General features: G+C 38.3%; 1 protein-coding gene across 2 annotated transcripts; it reads left to right on the top strand.

The window, feature by feature from the left end:
- Nucleotides 1-13,085: 13,085 nt before the first annotated feature.
- lpl (lipoprotein lipase) lies at nucleotides 13,086-21,052 on the top strand. 2 transcript variants are annotated; one of them, XM_038281076.1, is made up of 10 exons: nucleotides 13,086-13,357; nucleotides 14,107-14,315; nucleotides 15,301-15,480; nucleotides 15,964-16,075; nucleotides 16,878-17,120; nucleotides 17,403-17,645; nucleotides 18,210-18,330; nucleotides 19,401-19,583; nucleotides 19,674-19,781; nucleotides 19,873-21,052. In XM_038281076.1, exons 1-10 carry the CDS (start codon nucleotides 13,252-13,254, stop codon nucleotides 19,922-19,924), a joined length of 1,557 nt encoding a protein of 518 aa, XP_038137004.1. In that variant the 5' UTR covers nucleotides 13,086-13,251; the 3' UTR covers nucleotides 19,925-21,052. The 2 variants fall into 2 exon arrangements, with proteins under 2 accessions (XP_038137004.1, XP_038137005.1); XM_038281077.1 differs by having other exon boundaries at nucleotides 14,110-14,315.
- The last annotated feature ends 1,035 nt before the right edge of the window (nucleotides 21,053-22,087 follow it).

Raw genomic sequence — 22,087 nt, forward strand, 5'->3', positions numbered from 1 at the left:
GGGTAAAGGACAAGCGGAGTTCTGTGTGTTGTGATAACCTCAGATGTTTGAACTACACACGTGCCTCGAGTAACATGTACGTTACCCCGTGTATTTGCTCATATACCTAGTTATTGACATACTCTCTGTAAATGGATACAAACCATTTTTTTTCTCGTTTTCTGAGATAAAATCAAATGACCCTACCTGTTTTAAGTCAATTATGATTAGAGCGAGTTGATTCTTAAGATTTTTTTTGTTACTTGATCAAAAATTCCTGATAAGGCTTTTAAGCATCTAATAGGGAAATTCATAACATTCATATAAATTTACATCAGGCAAGTAGTGGATATGATTATTTTTTTCTTTGTGTCCTGTTTTTCCAATATAGGTCTGGGAATAGATGTCCCAAAGCTCTAGGTGTAAGTCCAACAGCTTTGCTTTCACAAGCAGACCATTATGACTGCTGCCATAAGGTTCTGCTCGGTACTTGCATCCGAAACTTTATTAAAATCGTCTTTATTTTCAATAAAGTTTCAAAACAATAGCTAAAAGATGACCAAAGTAAAACATCTAGAAAAAACTTCAAGAGCATATCCCTTAGATATCCATGTGTGTCGAAGCTAAAAACCTGTGGCGATTACACAATATTATCCAGGGTTGTAAATATCTTTAGCTTAGTATTTAGTATTACTGTGTATCTGTGAACACCTGGAACCTAAGTCTCATGGTATTTATGCATTGGCATGTACTATATAAAGTATTTACAAAGCTGCTTTGAAGCAGCTTTGTAAATACTTAATACAGTACATGCCAAGTAATACTATCAGCATCTACATAAAACTTGTCAGCAGAGAGAGGCAGGATGGACCCTAGAATTTCCTTATAGAGGGCTGCATTGATAGAGGACTTCAGAAAACACAATAGAGCTACACCAGCAGATGACTTGACACGCCAAGCCATTACTGACCTACGGTATATATAAACTACACTTTTAATCTACTTTTATCTGAAAGTAGGATTTTAATCCATTGAACACTAGTCCACTTCCTTTTCTCCTTGGCCCAGTTATGATGCCTCTGATGTTCTCTCTGGTTTAGGAATGACTGGATATGAGGAATGCAACATTGGTAGCTGATGCATGGGATTTTTCTGTTCATAGTGACTTTAGATGCATGGACCCCAAACCTACCCTGAATAGATTTCGTTTGAAAGGCCTCTAAAGACTGTGGTTCTCCTTGTTGCTAGGGAACCCTTTCCTGCTACACTCCCTCCTTCCAATTAATTTCATTCTGTTAATATACTTAGATATAGCACTGTGGATTAACCAGCTTCTTCAGAAATGGAGCTGTGAAGCGTGTCGATGAATGTTTTCTGGACATCTATCCTGTCAGCAGTCTTCCCAGTAATTGTGTAACCTACTGACCCAGAGTGAGAGTGTATTTAAAGTCTCAGGACATTTTGAGTTAGCTAGCTGGTTAGGGCGTGACACCGTGAGTATTCACATTTTCAAAGGGACTACACTGCAAAAAACTGAAATCTAAATAAGTAATTTTTTTTTAAATACGTTATTTTTCTTGAATTGAAGAGGTAAGTTAGACATTTTGCCAAACAAGACAATTCACATTTAGAATAAGAAAAAAATAAAATAAAAACAATTCAATTTTCTTATTTCAAGTGCTTATTATTTTATTAATTAAAAAAATACCAATACCATTGACATATCATCTTGTTTACCTACTCAAATTAAGAGTAAATACACTTAATTTAAGACATTTTTACTTATTTCTAGGTTGCTTTTGCAGTGTAACACCAACACATTTATCTTCACTGCAAAAATGATCTAGAAATAACTAATACATTCTTAAATTAAGTGTATTTACAAGAAATAAGATGATTTGCCAACGGAATGAGTATTTTTACTCTTACATTAAGATAACTAGATACAATGCACTTGAAATGAGACAATGCAACTGTTTCCTCTTATTTTAAATGTAAATTGTCTTGTTCCATTGGCAAACTATTCAAAATATTCTCTTTTTTTAAGAAAAACATGACTTAATTAGATTTCAACAAAGTGTTTGTCTCTACTCGAAACATTTCCACATTTAAACACAAACTGTTCCCCAAGTGCTTTGAGTTTTTTTTGTTTTTTTTTTTTACTTGCAAGCTGTTTTTTCTTCTGTGAAGTGATGACAACTGACTTACTAAAGAAGGTCTGCAATGAAAAAACGACATGCAAGCACCCAAAGTTCCTGCAACAAGTAGTTTGGCTGTAGGACCCCGGGACAAGGGTCCCATAAAATCTATTCATTAGCAAATGAATACAAGACTGAAATGTGGCTGTCCTCACTGTATCAACATACCTTTTTTCTTATTCTTTGTAGCTACATCTTATTTTACAACCTTAGTGAGTCTTTAGAGAGGCACTTATGAAGTCCAACTCTTCATTCCTTGTTTTTATTCCCACAGAGAAAATACCTCTCACTGAACGGGTCACTGGAATAACGAACCATATAATCTGCTAATTGAAACTTTCTCTTTAGCTTTAACCATGAAATATGATCTCAAACCTCCTATCTTGAAGGTCTTTTTGATGTACTGTTGTGTCTAACTATAAATGCAGACAAATTGAAAGTGGAGTCGAACAGATAGAGCGGAACACAATGTAAAGTGAATACAAACAGAGAACGGCCTTGCACATGCAGCTTGGTGTTTTACGTCAAGCATGCAAGTTAGGTGACAGTTGTTTAGACAAGTCAGCATGCTGCCATAATATAGATATTAACTGATAAAAGTAGAAACAAAGAAATGCAAGATGGTAACTTCTGAGAAGTCTATTTAATTTAAAGGAGAATTCTGGTTTTTAACACTTTTAGCCCATTTTCTGTAGTGTCCAGGATGAAATCGAATGATCGACACCAAAATTTTGACAATTGGTCCTGTCTCTGCTTTTTGGCTCATGCAGAATCACCCCCTGGCTGCTTCAGAATGGCTTGCATAGAGCATGTCCGCTAATGTCCTTAAAACAACCTTAAACGTTCTTTTTTTAAAATATGCTACTCACCGGGTCGTCAGCGCTGTTCAATGACGTTCCAAAAAAAGTTTCGTAAAGAAAAAACGTTCCTGTAGTGTTTTATTTAGCATTTTGTAAATCCCATTGAGTTCTGTTGGAATAGTCAATATTCCGCTGCCACCGGAAACGGAAATGGGGCCTGTTTACACAGTTGTAGTCTTTTCGCTTCACTCTGTGTACTCCGACGTCGAGGTGCTAACGTCTCTGTTAAACACTTTAAAAAACTCTGAAAATGGAATACGAAAGGTGGATTCTTGATTCTCGACGTCGGAGTACACAGAGTGAAGCGAAAAGACTACAACTGTGTAAACAGGCCCCATTTCCGTTTCCGGTGGCAGGGGAATATTGACTATTCCAACAGAACTCAATGGGATTTACAAAATGCTAAATAAAACACTACAGGAACGTTTTTTCTTTACGAAACTTTTTTTGGAACGTCATTGAACAGCGCTGATGACCCGGTGAGTAGCATATTTTAAAAAAAGAACGTTTAAGGTTGTTTTAAGGACATTAGTGGACATGCACTATGAAAGCCATTCTGAAGCAGCCAGGGGTGGATTCTAAATGAGCCAAAAAGCAGAGACAGGACCAATTGTCAAAATTTTGGTGTCGATCATTCGATTTCATCCTGGACACTACAGAAAATGGGCTAAAAGTGTTAAAAACCGGAATTCTCCTTTAAGTTGCCATGAAGAAGGAAGCTGGATATTTCAGCATTGTAAACACAATTTAACATTATGTATGCAAATGCGCAACTATCCACATTAAGAAGAGGGAAACAAAGATGCAAAATTCCCCTTTTTTAGATTTTCCTAGAATGAATTATTTGTAATTCATCCAAATCTATGTTTGCTCTAAGCTGTGTGTTTGCAGCAGGCTCATCAACACAGGTTCATGAGGTTTACATCTCCCATTTAAGCATATAGCTTAACTTTATTATGTTTTCACAAAGACTGCAGCTGCACCTGCAGCTTCACCTGCAGAACTTGAGTGTCTCTTCTGAGCATTTTTTTTTTATTTTTTTTACATCCTGTAAACACATGTAAACCCTGCAGGCATGAGAGAGGCAACAAAGAAGCAGATGGAAAATGTTTATAACTAATTCAAATATTTGCAGCTAGGCCTAAAAACAGCACACAGACACCAGTGGGTTTCTCTTTCTTTGTAGAGTTGGGTGCGCGGCTCAGATTCGGATGGTCAGATTGTGCAGACGTGGTAAATGTGAAACAAATGTTCTGTTTTTTGGGTTTGTGAGCCTTTCGTGACAAAAGCAATAACAGGAAAGCAAAGGTTATCTGTGTTTTTTCCCCTGAAGATCCCTTTGATTTCCTTCAAGGGAAGCCAAACTGAATTATTTAAAAGCTGAACAGCAAACTATCTAAATGTATTCTCTCTGTCAGTATCTATGACCCTCCTTCCTCTATTTATCTACCATATTTTCCTCTAAGTCACAACAACCTCCAAGAGGCTGATAGACCTCTAGAATGAAAAAAAAAAACATCCATAAGGTCAAATTTAACTTGGAGCCCGTTGGGCGTGTATCACTCTGCATAGTTGGTATCACTGACCTATCTCTAGGTCATGTTATCAAGCAGAGACAGAAACACAAAATCACAGACTGAGTAATGGGCGTTGCTCCTCTGCCTAATCGCTGGGTTGGACCGACTTGCCGGGAAATAAGCACTACCTTCTTTACAGAGACATACGAACATGATGTAGTCATTTACAGTAGCAGAGGAGAACAGCTAAGCACCGGGTCCCCTGAACTACAGTGCAACTGTGAAGTCTGCATTGATATGAAAGTTGACGGTTTCACCTCTCATAAACCTACCGGAAAACGAGGTGTTCATTCACTTCTTATGTCTATCTGTGGAAAACAAGCCTACAGAGAATGCATGACCTTACTGGTCTGATGTGTTTTGCCAACAAAATTGACACACGCACGGACAAGAAGCACCTTTTTACACTTGATCTGCTGCTTATTTTCACAAATAGAAATCCATACGTTCAACCTAATGTATAAAGCATTTACATGAGGTGAAGGAGACCTGTTTACTCAAACTGGGCACCAACATTTTAAGGAATTTTATAGATTTTTATTGTATCATGTTTTTTTGATGCATTCTGTTCTGAGTATCTCAAAAAGCTGCACTTTTGTGAGCAAAACTGCCTTGTAGATATGGAAGGTTAAAGAATGTGTAACATCCCTGAACGAAGAACATGTTGAACCTTAAAGCAGATGGGCTACAACAGCTGTAGAACACGCCAGGAGCCCCTGCTGTCAGCTAAAACAGGAAACCGATGTTACAGTCCTTAAAGCCTCACCATTATTGTTGCATTTTCTGATTAATCTCTTTGGTAGCTCCGACATTTGGAAACTAGGATCAGAATTCAGCATAAAATAACAAGACATGTTGAATCCTTTGTGCCTTCTATCAACAGTTCAGGCTGCTGCTTTTGTTTTAATGATGGTGGTATTTTGGCCCCTTAGTCCCATTTGAGCCCTCTTCAAACACCAAAGCTTACTTGAGCATTATTGTTGACAATGCATCCCACTTTATGAGTGCAGTGTATATTCTGATTGCAAAGTCACCAAGCCCAGATACCCTCAATCTGGTTTCTAGAGCATTACGGTGACATCGCCGTACACCAGTGAACTCAAAGATAACTAGTTAATGTTGCCTTAGCCCATCAGAGCCTCTCTAGCTTTATCAGTTATGATTTTCATAATCTAAAATGATTTCTGAATCAAATCTAAAACCCCTGTTTGTTTCAATCTGTCACATCCAAGAGGCTCCCAACCTTAACTTTGGAAATAGAAACCAACAGTGGGCCAAATATCCTGTTTATTTTCTTTTTTTTTTTCTTTTTTAGAAATGTTTCGAAAATACTGTTTTTCTGTTAGAATTTACAGCATTGAATTTACTATTTTCCGTATTCGAAAAGGGAAGCATATGATGTATATCTACTTGACTCTCAGGGGAAAATAGTCAGGATCATAAATGGTGGGTGAAACAGGTGAGAGGCATTTGTATGACTGGCAGGCTGAATGAGCTTAATGGTGTTGAGCGTGAATGATTGTCGCTACCTTGAAAATAAACTAGTGGACATAAATGAAGCGGCACAGAAATACACAGGAACTATCTGATGAAAAAAACAATAACTATCAAGCAGAGATGTAAACTGTTATAACAACCAATCTACAGTAAAGAACATAAAAATAAACAGAGAAACTACAGAGAGACTTTTCTAAAGATCTGAGCACACAAGAATGGACTGAATGAAGGAATGAGCTAATGTGCATAATGAACAATGATGACAAGTGAATGACATAAACTCAGAAAACATAACCAAAACATCTACAGATCCTCTTACCTTTTGTCCTTCTTTCAGTACTTTCATGCTAGCGTTGCAGGGGTTTGAAGTAAATGAAAGAAATGTCTAAAGGTACTAAAATGAACATGGGGGATGCTATGAAGTGTTTTATGTACTATTCTGTAGAAGAAATACTAGTTGTTAAAAAAAATGTAAACATGGTTTGGTGCCTGCACCTATACAGCACCTTTTCAAGTTCTCTGGGGCACACTGGAAAAAAAAAAGAAAAAAAAAGTGAAATCTAAGTCAAGTTTTTAAAAAAAATAAATACACTTTTTCTTGAATTGAGCAGGTAAGTGTGTCCTGCAACAGTTGGTCCCCCACCTCTTGTCCGTAGACAGCTGGAGATAGGCACCAGCACTCCTCGCAACCACAGCAGGGACAAAGCGTGGCGGAAAATGGATGGATGAAAGTTAGTGACATCAGAGCTCATTTGGTGACGCCAGTGTCTCTTCTAGAATAGGCAATCAATAAAGGCCAAATACTGTAATGTCTCTTCAGGTGAACAGGTACCATTTGTTCAAGTGAGATGCAAACACACATGTATGCTAAGTAAAAATATTTACTTTGAGTCAGATCATGGCAATCAGTAATGTTAAATTATCCTTTATTCTTAATCTACAGTTTCAGGAGGAACTTTGTGTCCTAAGTCCTATTTTCACATTCAACACAGATTAACTTAGTCATACTTGGAAGGGTTTATTCATGGTGTGTGGGTGTTTAGAAAAAACATTATTAGGTGTTGTGAAAATTAAATAAGTACTGTGGGTGCTAACCCACCTACTGTAAGTATCAATACACATTTACTCCAAATATTTGAAGGTCATACATAAAAGGCTGCAGTACTATATTGTTCTGGTATGCCTACTTCATGCTGGATGAATCTGGGTTTAATGAAGTGATTAGGCCACTGTCCTGAGATATCTTTGGAGGAAATAAATAAACAAATAAAAGAAACACACTTGTTAATGTTACATTTAAGATGTAAATATGGGCTGGCAGAAAGGGGCACTGTAAAAGGGAATAAGAAGAAACATGAAGTTTGTCGATAAAAATGTTTTCTGAAAAATAAAACATGCAACTACATACAGGAGTATTAAAAACTGTAAATAAATCAAACTTCATTTAAAACCTTAATGGAGAAATCTTAGAAACAATTCTATACACAACTATAATAAAAAGATGGGAGGAAGGTTGTTTTTCTGCAAAAATCTGGGAAAACATTTAGACTAATTGGTTTTCCATTTGTTCATTTATATATTTAGGTACTCTGTCTAAGAAGTGTTAATTGACAAATCAAACTTTCAGAAATGAAGTTATTTTATTGCACTCTTTTTTTTTTTATAGTCCTACAGATTTAAAAAAATTGCTGTTGCCCACTTTCCATAAAAAAAAAAAAAAAAAAAAAAAAAAAACCCAACCAAATGGCAACACAGAACCTTGAGGGTGGATTGTTCAAAAGCAATACTTTTAGTTAAAATGATTAAATGATCAAATGTATTAACATGCTGATATGCGCTAATATATATACAGTATATATATATATATATATATATATATATATATATATATATATATATATATATATTTATATATATAGTTTGAGAGAGTATTTAGCAATATTCTCCTTACAAGGTTCACTGAGCTAATCAAGGAGCCAAAAAATTAGTGAGAAATTAAAGAGTTGAAGTGGTGTGATGTTTTAATATGAAGTCAGACATAAAAAGCAATAATAATGGTATAATCTGTGTTAAAATTGAAATTGTCCTGATCCAATTTTAGAGATAGTTTTAATAAACAAAATTAAGAGTAATACATAGGTGGATGCTGAGTGTTAAAAGAGAGGACTGACTGGAGATCCCAGGCTGTGACCCAGTCCATGTGCCAAGGTCAACTGGACCTGTCGAGGAGGCTGGAACTGTCCGTAGTTCTGAATCGTTATCAGTCCCACAGAGACAAGTGTGTGTTTTTCATAAAGGTCTGAGTGTCTCTGTTCAGAATGTTGCCGAAGACAGGTGCCAGGCCAACAATGACCCTGAAGGAATAAGTGGGAGAATATGGAGGGAATTAAGGAAGGATGAACTGGTAAGTGAGACCCTTTGCAAATGGAATAAGACAATTTACATTTAAAATAAGAAAAATCAACAGCCATCTCTTATTTCAAGTACATAATATCAAGTATCTTATTTTATAGGGTAAAAATACTCAATTAGCAGATCAGTTATTTGCCTACTTAAATTTAGGGTACTTATTTTAAGAAACCTTAACTCGTTTGTAGATTGTTTTTGCAGTGCAGAAGTGTTTCTAGAGACAGGCCTGCAGGGCCCAGGGCAATTGTAGAACCATTGACTTATGTTATGGCCCCTCTTCTTTAAAAATGACATAATACAAAATAAATATATGCAAATAATGACATGTGCTGGTACAGCAACAGTAAATAATGGGTCCCATGCATCAGTTTTATTTGTTATGGTTTTATTTTAACAATGACAGAAAAATGATAATTGATAATGAATAGCATTGATAGGATTTGCCCCATTTATGTGTTCAGGTTTTACGCATTTGACACTTTTACATTTTTTTTTTACCATCATAGAAGATAAAAATACAGCATCTCTCTCTGTTTAACAACATGGAAGGTGTTTATCACTCTCTGTTTATTGACTTCAGGACCATGTCAGGACAGAACTACCAATGTTAACTGCTAATATTCATGACTTAAACGTCTGTTTGTTTTCTTCATTGCTCTGTAGCTGCCTCTGTGCCCTTAAGGGGTGTAAAATAGAGCTTGAAGTTTAGGCACCTAGTGTGCATACTGTCTGTCTCCACATCTTGTTTTTATTTTCTGTGACCTGATATGAGGAAGGAATGTCATTCTCAAGAGAAATGAGGGCATCCTCTGGAAACCAGTGGAGCTCCAAATCTGTTTTAGACTTTAGTCTCCTGGTCAGCCAATAAGGAGAGGGGATTATATACCACACCCACACAGCTCTCATGCATGTGAAAGATCCTGAATGTATGGATGGATTATCAGACGGTGGGCCCCAGCCTGAATGCACACCACCCCCAACTCCTGCCCTTATAACAAAGGAAAAAGGCGGTCAGCTTAGTGTTTCACACTTTCCTCTATTTGTGATTAACTTAATGTTACTTTTAAAAGTAGTTTTATTTTTTTTTCCATTATTTTGCTCTCAGCTCTGTTGTACCTGTGATTTCTTTAATACGTCATGCTAGTTACAAATAATCTTGAAGGTTTGCCTTTTTTCAATGTACACAGGAAACATCTGTTTTCCTGCCATCATGGGTTACAATACAAATACAGCAGTGTATACCATAGAACATGAGGCTCACCCAAACACAGCAGCTGCTTGGGGGCCCCTACACTTACAGTGGGGCCCCACAGAACCAGTTGGACCGTGAATATTTTCCCAAGAATAAAGAAACGGCTTGTAATCATATGCCCACACCCATGAGGATGTTTAAGCATAAAGAATAGTCATGTTTTCATGTTGCATTTTCCTCATCAAGCATTTACCAAAAGGTTAGAATTTCCTGCCACACAAACAAACTAAAACTGCTCCGGACTGACTTCTATTAGACCAAGACCCTGAGGGGAAGGGAACAGCTTCCCACAAAAAAATATCCGTCACTTGTTCTGCTTGGATTTCTTGGTTTTGAATGGCTCTGCAGAAGTCCTCTAGACAGCTAGCAATGAGTTTTAACACTTGAATAATATGAATAATACAATCTTACAAAAAACAAATATATTAATGTAATAAATTGCTTGTTTTATGGTTCGCTACACATCTTTCCAGTGTTCCCAGCAGCATGGCCAGGATTTAATCACGTAACAACCTCCAACTCCAGATTATATTATTTTAAAGTTTAAATGATATAAAAGGTTGTACAAAACAGTGGCTGTAAAGTGGAATGAAGATGATTAATCTTTTTTTTTGTCTGAAGTGTACTGCATGTGCTTCAATTACAGCCACAGGTCTATCGAAGGTCATTCCGTCCGGGTTTTTAAAGGCTGCTGTGCAACATAAATTTATAAAATTTATAAAATGTATTCGGAATCAGAAATAGCTTTACTTCCAAGTAGTGCACACAAAGACAAACAGTCAACTGACATTAATCAATTCAGAAATATGGAATGTGTTCAGACTGCTGGAGAGAGGCACCAGCACCCCTCGCGATCCCACTCGGGACAAGCGTGTAAGAAAATGGATGGATGGATGGATGGATGGATGGATGGATGGATGGATGGATGGATGGATGGATGGAATGTGTTCAAACGAATCCAAGTTGTATAGGAATAATAAGAGAATAGAGAAAAATAGAGCAACGTTTTTAACAGAGAAAGTAAAGCGGCATAATGTGCTAGGGGAAACTGTCAGTGAGGGACTTTGGGCTTGTTTATGAGACTATCTGCAGATGGGAAGAAGCTGTTTTTTTGGCAGGATTTTTTTTTCATCCTGATCTGCTGCAAAGAATCAAAAAGAGTTTATGGCACCAGTGGCACAGTCTGCTGCAATCATACCTGCTCGGCTTTAAATCCTCGAAAGATGTATTTCCTGAAGGTAAGGAAGTTTGCACGATCTCTGCAGAGCGAGCGGTACCCTGCAGCCTGGTCTTGTCCTGGGCGGTGGCAGCAATGCACCATATGATGATGGAGAAGAAGAAAATGGGTTCAGTGATGCGGAAATACAATTACACCATCATTGACTTTGCCTTTCTTCTGCTGCCACAGTGTGTAAATCCTCTGCTTTGCTTTCCTGATAAGGGAGGTGAGGTTCAGGTTCCACTTAAGATGCTGAGTGATGATGATGCCCAGGAATTGGAAGAAGTCCGCAGCAGTGACTAGAAAGGGTGGGGCTTTTCTCTTTCTAAAGTCCATGGCCATCTCAATATAGTATATAATATAATATTCCTTAGAATCAGATGTGAAGGATACTTGCTTAGGCATTCTTTTAACAGCAGGTTTCTCATGGCAGGTTTACCATAAAACTCCGCATTTACAGTGAAAAACTATAAGCTGTTCTGTAGTTGTCGATGTCAGCTGCTCCTCCGGTTAACATGAACTTTTTAGGTGTATCTTGTCCGATTTGGTGGTCTAGCTGTGTTGATACGAAGTGGTATTTTAATTTCTTTAAATTCTTCGATCCTCATAATGTTGTTTATTTTGCCCTCATGGGAATATCTGGCTTTATACAGATGTTTAATCACTCGAAGATGGACTTTGTTATATCGGTATTATTTTTTATTTTTCTTAAGGGTATCAGGATAATTCTTGTAAACAATACATGGTAAAACTTTTTATATTCTCATTTGTAAAAAAAACACAACTGGCTGCACAGTTGAGCAGTGGGTAGCAGCCTTGCAGCAAGAAGGTTTGGGGACAAATTCCCAGCCCTGGGGCTTTTTTTGCATGGAGTTTGTGTTTTGACCCTGTATATGTGTGGGTTCTCTCTGGGTGCACCGGCTTCCTCTCAAAGTCCAAAAAAATGACTGTTAGGTTAATTGGCTGCTCTAAATTCTCTTTAGGTGTGAATGTATGCATCAATGGTTGTTTGTCCTGTTTATCTCTGTACTGCCCTGTGAGGGACTCGCAACCTCTCCAGGGTGTACCCCGCCTCTCGCCCATAGACAGCTGGAGATAGGCACCAGCACCCCTCGCAACCCCAGAAGGGATAAGCGTGACAGAAAATGGTTGGATGGATGAAAAAAAAAACTACATAGAACTGCATCCTTTCCCTTAAACTATGTTTTGCTGGTGTTTCACATAAACTCCAAATAATTTACATTCACACTTTTGTTTGAAAAATGACAAAATGTAAAAAAGATCAAGAGTTATCACGATTTCTTTCCAAGCATTTGAAACAAAACTGTTTATATTCTTTAATAGGTATTTAACTGTCTTTTGTATACATTTGTGCAAGTTAGATAATTTTATATAAAAAGAAAATCCATGCCTTGTCTAAACTCACTTATCTGTGCAGGGTCTTGGGTGCCTATCTCCAGCAGTCATTGTGGGGGGTAGACGTTGGACAGGTCACTAGTCCATCACAGGGAAAAAACACAGATACACATACTGAGGCTGACTTTGAGAGACCAGAGAACAGTCATGTCTGTGGCTGACACTAGAGATTTGGGAAAAAATAAAGTATGCAAACCTCACAGAAAGACCCAGGCCAGTTTTTAAACCCAAGGTCTTTTTGCTGTAAAGCATAACTGTCCATCACGCAGCCCTAAAAAGGGAAATGTCTCCTTCAAGTATCATAAAAAGATGTATCTTGCTATAATGTTTTCTACCCCTTTCTTGCTTATAAGATTCTTTATTTTGTTGTCTTGCAAAACCATACTATATTCTAGGAATACCTATTTCAAAATAGATTTTGGTACCAGATCATAGGAAACTCATGCAATGGCAAATATCAGACACACTGTGAGTTAGGAGGTGACACTAATGACAGTCTGTAACTGAAACCTTCTGTTGTGGAGCCAGGGGCCCCGCTTTCCTCACAGCAGCATGACCAACCTCTTAGGTTTTTTTTTTTTTTTCCAGAGCTGGGACAAAGTTTAGTCCCCGCCCCTTAATCTAGATCCAATCACGGTTGAGTATTCAAATAAGCCACCCATTAAGATGACCTGCTACACCAACCGCCGGAGACCATAAGCAACTTCACCCTTAAACCACAAACAGCACACCACTTTGTCACCGGTGCTTTGGGTTTAAGTGGCTCTACAACTATTCGACCAACCCAAAAATAACATTAAAACCAGGACAACAAGATTATAAAACGACCCAACTCGGTATTAAGATGGGAAAAGAAACGATTTGCTTTTTAACCATTTGGATAACTTTGGGAAACATCCTTGCAACTTTTTCTTCAGATCTTGAAACCACCAGCAACTCAACTGTCTTTGGTAAGAGCCCCTTTAGTTTGAATATGATGTATATTTTTGGATGAAAATAGAAGAAATGCAGATCTAAAGGTTGAATTTGTGGATAGCGAGTTAATTACTACATGCTTTCCCCCGCTTTTGGCCGGTAATAACCCCTTTTTAAAAAGAGCGCAGGTCTGCGCACCGTTTCACTGCGCTCAGCTCCATGTGTGCATGAAGAAAAACAGCCGGCACATACTTTTGTGTCTCAGGATAGATAAGCAGAGGGAGAAAACTTTGTTTGGGTTTAATAAAAATTTAAAAAAGGATATATTTATGGGATATGGTTAATTTAGATAAAGGAAAACCACACACTTTTAACCCAATTTAAGGATCTGTTTGCATAATGAACTTCTGTTGGATCAGCCTTTTTTATTTGAACTTTTACCACTGACTCTTTAAAATTCTGTTTTTTAATAAAATTTTAACACAATTATGATTTTCTGTTAGAATCACTTTATATACACGTCCTCGTGAAAGGTAAAGACTAAAGGGGGCGACACTACCATGCCTTATGAACCTGAGCGCAAAGATGAAATGCCACTTATGCGTAAAAAATGTGATGTTGACAATAAGCGTAAGCGCACATAATTTCTGTGATAACAACCAAGTAAATCAGATTTGGAACCGCTCCAAGATCCCTGTGAATGATTTAAAGTTCAATAATCCAACTTGAGAGAACGGTTCAACCAAATGACCCGCTGCGCTCTCTGTTTGCGTTTGTGTTGCAGCAGGAAACATCACAGCCACCGATGCGCCTGTGCCAACCACCACTGAATGGATGATGGATTACACTGACATCTTGTCCAAGTTTTCCCTGCGCACCGCCGAGCTCCCAGATGATGATATGTGCTACATGGTGGCCGGCAGACCAGAAACAATCACTGAGTGTGAATTCAATGCAGAAAGCCAGACCTTCATTGTGATACACGGCTGGACGGTTAGTAACAATAAAAGCACTTTTTTGTTTGCATACAAAGCTTAAGATATAAGTAGCAGTAAAACACAAAATTGCATCAAAAATACCAGAAAAAAAAAACAACTAAATATAGGGTTGTAAAAACATGAAATGCGGGCAAAAATGGCAGAAAAGACACATGCATTTATGCTCCTAATGTGATTTAAAAGCAGTCATGCTGCACAATTTGAACCTGATGATACCTTGGCCAGTCTCCAACAACAGAATAGAGGCAGAGCTGAATGAATCACGCCATATGGCAGCTGACCTCAGACACTGACCTGACCATGTGTGGATCGTAACCCACATAGGAAGCTGAAATGCTGCAAAAGTTAAGCTTCTGTGAAAATACCCCAAAAATGTGTTTGACATAAGTCACTTTATTAACCTTTTGCCGTCAGCTTCCTGTAGGACAACTTTTGAAGTGTTTAAAGTCTCCGAAAACTCCGGCAGCCATAGCAGGTTAGGGAGCACTGGAAGCTGAAGTTAGTGTATCTATTTGCTGGTTGATTTCAGCATGGCTACTGGAGTAGATATCTTTACAAATTAAGCAGCTGACACCCGATTATTATATCTGTGGTGTATTTAAGGAGTGGAAAGACAAACGCTTCTCTGTCAAACACTGAGTGTTTTGCATACAGAAGTGTGATAACAATATTATAACTATAATATGCTATGTTAGAGCTTAATAAATTGCCTTTTTAGATTTAAATTGAAACATTAAGATCATGCTGACACTTATACATTGCAATCATTTTACTTAAAGCTGAATGAAACCTAGATCAGTCAATTTATTAAACTAATGTTGAGAAATTGATGGATGCAATTTTTAAGTTTGGCTCCACAAATAGAACTTTAAATGGTTTTACCAATAACAACATGACTATTTGCTCATGCGTTGAGGGTGTGTTCTTTTCATTTACATAGGCCTCTATTTCACCTTTTGTTTTTATTCTTGTCCCTGCAGGTAACAGGAATGTTTGAGAGCTGGGTGCCCAAGCTGGTGTCTGCCTTGTATGACCGTGTGCCAACTGCCAATGTAATTGTGGTGGACTGGCTGACACGTGCCAGCCAGCACTACCCAACCTCTGCAGCCTCCACCAAGCTGGTTGGCCGTGATGTGGCCAAATTCGTCACATGGCTTCAGGTGAGCAGTTGGATCACGCTATATGCACGAGCTCTAGCCTGCTGTAAATACAACATGTAAATATGTTGGTTGAGAGCATAAATCATTGACTAAAATATGGTATGTATGTTGTAATTCTTTGTCCACAAGGAGACCATGTGGTTATGCTTGTCCACAGTTTAGATTTTTAAAGGCTATAAACACTTTTTATAGGCATGTGTGCAGCTCTCATTGAGAAGCTCAGTGTTAACAGAGCACAAACATTGCAACGGCTTAATGTTTCTCCTTTATTTAAATAACTACAAACTTCAAAAGCTGCCTAGAATTTGCATAGCATGTAATTGCACCAAATCCTTACTTTGGCCTCTATCCCAGATTCTTCCTGGGGCAAAATGCTTCAGAGCTTTGCCAAGTACAGCCTGCATTTCTGCAGCCTTCCGCTTAAATCATACTGAGGAGCTCATAAGCTCTTTGTTCACATCTCACCTGTTTCTTGCCTCACAGAAAGAGCTGCAGCTGCCCTGGGAGAGGATTCATCTGCTGGGATACAGCCTGGGAGCGCATGTAGCTGGCATTGCTGGAGACCTCACTGACCACAAGATCAGCAGGATCACAGGTGACTAATGTTCAAACATTATCAGGTTCTCCATCCATCCATCCATCCATCCATCCATCCATCCATCCATCCATCCATCCATCCATCCATCCATCCATCCATCCATCCATCCATCCATCCATCCATCCATCCATCCATCCATCCATCCATCCATCCATCCATCCATCCATCCATCCATCCATCCATAGAAAGGTCCCTAGGAATAGTTTGTGACCAATATGGAATTTCTTTTATTTATATAAGAAATATTGCTAAAGGGGGGAGAAGATTTGAACATTTACAGAACTTTGACAAGTAGAAACCTAGTAATTGTTATCTTCATTTGAAAATTCCAATAAATTTCAGCAGTAAACTTTTACAAATACTGCTTGGTATTAAATTCACACCATAAGATTAGGTCTACATACCATAGTGGAATGTATTATTGCTGTTCTTTGCACATTACACAAAGGAAACCTAATCTGTCAGCCCCTACATTCCAGGCCTCCATTTTATGTGTGGATACAGCCAATTTGTGTCAGATTTAAAGCTCCCATTTGCCTCTATGAAGTTGATCCACCTTTGAAATCTCCCTGACCTGCTCCAAATAATGGCGTATTTACTGAATCTTAGGGCAGGGGGCCATTAAGCACCTTCAGTCTTTTCATTATATACTTTTTTTCCTACTTGTTCAAGGCGGGAAGAGGCCAGACTTGGCACGAACTTCCAAGCTTTGATTAATACTTTGTGACATAAGTGAACCAGCTCTAGGATTTTATCTCCTATTATATTCATAATAAATAGTTTTTTGCTCCCTTTCCAGGTCTGGATCCCGCTGGTCCAACCTTCGAGAATGCAGATGAACAGAGCACTTTGTCCCGAGGTGATGCCCAGTTTGTGGACGTCCTGCACACCAATACAAGGGGCTCTCCAGACCGCAGTATTGGCATCCAGAGACCTGTGGGTCATATTGACATCTACCCTAATGGAGGAACCTTCCAGCCGGGTTGCGACATCCAGAACACCTTACTGGGGATTGCATCAGAAGGAATCAAGGGTCTCCAAAGTATGAAACTCAAACCCTCTGTTGAGATTTCTTGTTAAAACCATATTTCTAATGGGTAAAAATATACCTGACTGCACATCTTTTTAAGTTTAAAAAATATATTGCATAGTGAACAGACTTGCAAAGATAGTGCCACAGAGACAACCGTTTTTCTTTGTAGTCTGCTGGTTGATGCTTTACAAAAGTAGAACCTAGCTGTGGAGGCCTTCTAGGTTTCTGTAACAATATGTGAATGAAAAAGGAGAAAACAAACTCAGGCTTTCTTTGTAATTTTGTTTGCAGATATGGATCAGCTTGTCAAATGCTCCCATGAGCGCTCCATCCACTTGTTCATTGACTCGCTGCTGAACACTCAGCAGCAGAGCATGGCCTACCGCTGCAACTCCAAGGACACCTTTAACAAGGGGATGTGCCTCAGCTGCAGAAAGAACCGCTGCAATAAGCTTGGCTACAACATCAACAAGGTCCGCACAGCCCGCAGTGCCACCATGTACCTCAAAACCCGTGATATGATGCCTTACAAAGGTAAATACCAACAGAAATGATGTGAAACAAACAAAACATGGCTCTTTTTTGTGTGGAGAGGGAAATTACCTAAAAAGCAAGAAGGGAAATGCATTTAACATTTAGAAAAGTAGAAAAATCTACCTGGAGTTATGTACTTTAGTGCATTACTGGGAATTAAATCATGTACATGTCTTCATTAACCCCTTGAAGCCCATTGTTGTAAATGTGCAGCAAATCCCTTGTATTACGTACACAGCCAAGATAGCATCAGCATTCCCCCAGTACCAGCTATAACATATTTAGTGCGGACCTAGCAACCTTTGGGAAACTCTTATTTCCATTAAGACTGTTCCCTAACAATGTATGCTATCATCAATCGTTATCAACGCTGTCATAAATGGGTAATATACCTAAATTTTAATTTATTTTAAAGATAAGTAGGAAGTTTGAACATTTTAAATTTATTTGATAATCTACCAACCAAGAATATGTTAGTTATGTTTAAAGTTCCAATTAAACTGAATAAAGCCTAAGGGATTTTCTGACAATTCACTGACAGTGAATCTTCTCCCCATCTTGCAGTTTTCCATTACCAAGTAAAGGCGCACCTCTTCAGCAAAGACAAACAGAGCTTCACTGAGCAGCCAATGAAGATTTCACTGTATGGAACCCACGGAGAGAAGGAGGACATCCCTATTGTCCTGTACGTATGTGAGACCCCCCAATTCATGAAACACAGTCTCAAAAAGTTTCAGCTTAACAGAAATGAAGGTTGTCAGCATATATATGGTCTGACTCGAGGATTTGAGGTCATATTTAGGGTTTTAACTGCTGTTTTGTATTGTAGCCAATTTGTTTCAAGAACAGCGAATAATATTTCCTCCGTCTTTCTTTTTATAAAATGAAAGCTTTACTGTTCCTACAATAAAATGTGCAACCTAAAAATACTACTTAAAAAAATCTCGAAAACAACAACGAGTTACAAAGCATTTTTATTGTTTCACTAAAAATCTAAACATACATTAAAATCTGATGTATTATTAAAACCAGAATTAAAAGCAAAACAAATGAACACATCACGTTCATTAATTTAAAAGAGCAGATTATTGCTTGCTAATGTTTATTTTTGGCTTGGAAAAAACCCAAAATATTATAGTATAATAATATTTTTCTCCATGTCCATACAAAATAAAAAAAGCTTTGGCAAATTTATTTTTAGAGGGAAAAAAAGCTGATATACTGTTATTAATCTGTGTAGCCAAATCATTTGTTCATCTGTTGGAACTTTATATGTATTTCTGTGGTTAATTTCTAATAATTTACACCAGGACCGGAGGGAATGTCATAGGCTACTGTGTGCTTTAGAGAGTAGGTTATTAGCTCCGGAGTAAAAAGGATTTCACAAATGTTTTAAAACAAAGGATTACAGAGGTTCAAGTTGTCTTCATGAACTTGTATTGGAACGGTTGTTAGGATTATCCTGCAATTAGCAGTGCCTTTTATTTCCCTTTAGTGAAGGTATATCTTTACCATTATTGTGAGATCTCCAAAACCTTTAAGTGTTTTTACCTCAGTCAAAACTTTAACATCAAAGATTGTTTAGCTCAGCTCATCCCAAAAAACACAGAGCTTCCCTTTATTATTGGAAAGCTGTTATCTTTTAGGCATTATTGCTTATTTGATCAGCAGCTAATTTCTTAGTGCATCTTTATGACCAATAACAGCAATATAATGTAGCAAACTAAACATTTTAAACCTCCATTGACCCTTTAGCCCCACCCTGGATGGTAACACCACCTTGTCCTTCCTGATCACCACCGATGTGGACATTGGTGACCTGATGATTGTCAAGATCCGATGGGAGAAGGACGCATTCTTCAGCTGGTCTGACTTTTGGGGCAGCAGCAAGTTTCACCTCCGAAAGCTCCGCATCAAGTGTGGGGAGACTCAGTCCAAGTGAGTGTTCGGTCATTGAATTACAACACAAAGTCTTGCTAACATGAAAGCCTGATGACTTAAAATCTTTTTTTTTCTGTGTGATAACAGGGTTATCTTCAATGCGAAGGAAGGAGAGTTTGCTTACCTCGTCAGGGGAGGGGAAAATGCAGTCTTTGTCAAGTCGAAAGAAGACAATCTGAGCCGTAAAGAAAGAAGGTAGTTACTTTCATTGATCTCTCAGTAGATCGAGTCCTAATAAACCAGTGTTAGTATTGTGTCTGATTTAATATTTTTTTTTTATCAACAGGATGCACAGACTCAAGACACAGGGTAGTCTGTTCAACCAGAACGAAGCTTGAAGAAACTTTAAGAATTTACCCACCAGGTGAATTGAATCATCCATCTCTAGTTGCGTAGCCAAAGATGGACAGCACACAGAAACACTGGGGAATCCTTTGCAGAAACCTGGACGCTTAATGAATGCTCCTTTCTTCCTATCTCCCCCCTCCTGAGCTTCCAATGAAACCAACCCAACCTCATTCACGGTTTATGTAATCAGTGTTCTCCTGACTTCCTGGGTCTCTTTTCAAGTTCTGCAGCTGCAAATATGTTACTGGCTTCCTTTATGATGATTGAAATTTCTTTGAACAACTCTCCACTTTACGTAGCTTTGGCTGAATTGTAATCATTGTTTATGCTCATGTATTCTGTATGTACTGCTTTAACGACTGTGTTGTATTTCAGAACCCTGAAATGATATGTTTCCTTTGCCTATGTGAACTTGGATTATTGATAACACGTAAATGATTCATAGTGATAGGCATGATCATGGCACATTTCTGTGTTTGCTTTAGTTTAATCAATAGTTTTGTGCCCAGTTTGTGTTTTTTTAACCACTATATACCAACAAACGACAGGGACCAAAGAAACATTTGCTATCTACTGAAGTCAATCACAGCATTCCTTGTAAATACTGTAATCAGCATCGGCAATCCTTCGTTTTTTAACATGAGCCACCTGTTCACACCTAATCTCTTGAAGTCTTGTTTTTCTTAGATTGATCTCAAGATTGCTCAGACTGCTCTCCATTAGGGATTTGCATTCTTTAAATCTGGTATTTTGTGAACCCCTCCAGATATTTTGCTCCACCTCATACTGCTGACCAGAAATTGATCTTGAAATAAAACACCAACCAAGCCTTTAAAATATTTGATGGACTGGCCAATATGTTGTCCACCAAACATCTCAAGAAGAAAGCTTTGTACTGTATTTATTGATTGTACATTTATATATTTGTATATGAAACTGTAATATATGTTGGCAGGCTTGCATTGCTGTTTGTATTTCAATAAGTAAAACACTTTTAATGTTTTTTCACGAACAAGATTTTGAAAGGTTTGATCAGGCCGAGCTCCATGCTCTGAAATCTGGTGAACTGTTTGAAAAATAGAACCCAGGAATGGTTAAATAAAGAGCTACACCCCACACCAAGGTATCCCTTCCTGTTCACGTTGTTAGGTTGTTAAAGTTTTCAATAATCATTTGCTTTAAAAGTACTTTGGACTGTGGGGATTTCACAGGAACCTGGCTAGGGCCTGTCCACCTGCTGTTTCCATCAGGTGGACCCTGGTCATCTTCAATGATTGGAAACAACAGCCTCTAAATTCTAAAGATGAAGATGCATGCCTGCTCCTCTCACAATGCTGAACAAGTGACGACCATACCACCTTTTCTAAATGCACCTGTCCTCTAACCAACCTAACAGATTTTAAGACTCTGAACAAGATAAGAGCAAGAGCTCATCAAGAAAATCAATAAAAAAATGTACTGTCATCTTTAAATGAATTTTATCTTAAAAGAGGACATCGATAAAATGTATTCAGGTTAAAAGATACCAACGGGGTAATGGGTCCCCTAAGTTGATCTCTTAAAAATCAATGTTAGGATTTAAAAATAGGTGGTTTCTGCAGATAGATCTAAGATGATCACTAACGTTTTCATATTAAATATTTCATATTTCCATCAATAATAGGTTTAGAAAATCAGCCAAACTGTCATGATGGGTTCTCAAATGGAGACCCAGTTATGCAGAACACCACAAGGCGGACACGAGGGTAAAAGTTTAACAGTTTATTTAAGCACAAACACAGAATGTACTGGAATCTGGTTCGGGCCTGGGTCCTGGTTTCACTGGAGTCTGCGTGAGAGACAGAGCTGTTATGAACTGCTGGCAGGGTTTGGTTTTCAAGTGAGCTCAGATAGTACCTTGAGGGTTCTTGAGTTATTCTCCTTGGGGGAGTTTCTGTTGGTTCTGGAGAAGAGTTTATCAGCAGAGTCCGTAGCTGCTTCAGCGTCTCACGTCTAGCTCGTACAGACCTTGGTTTGGTTTTTCCAGCTCTAGTCCTGAGCTGCTTGGGGATTCTCAGAAAGTCTTCAGGGTTTGGCTCAGAGGGTCGGCTCGGCAGGTTAGCTCTCCTAGAGCTTTCACAGAGGAGACTCGGGTTTCCTGGGAACACAGAGAG

Source organism: Cyprinodon tularosa, unplaced genomic scaffold, assembly GCF_016077235.1.
Source record: "Cyprinodon tularosa strain WSP-4 unplaced genomic scaffold, ASM1607723v1 ctg167, whole genome shotgun sequence".
NCBI classification, from domain to species: Eukaryota; Metazoa; Chordata; class Actinopteri; order Cyprinodontiformes; family Cyprinodontidae; genus Cyprinodon; species Cyprinodon tularosa.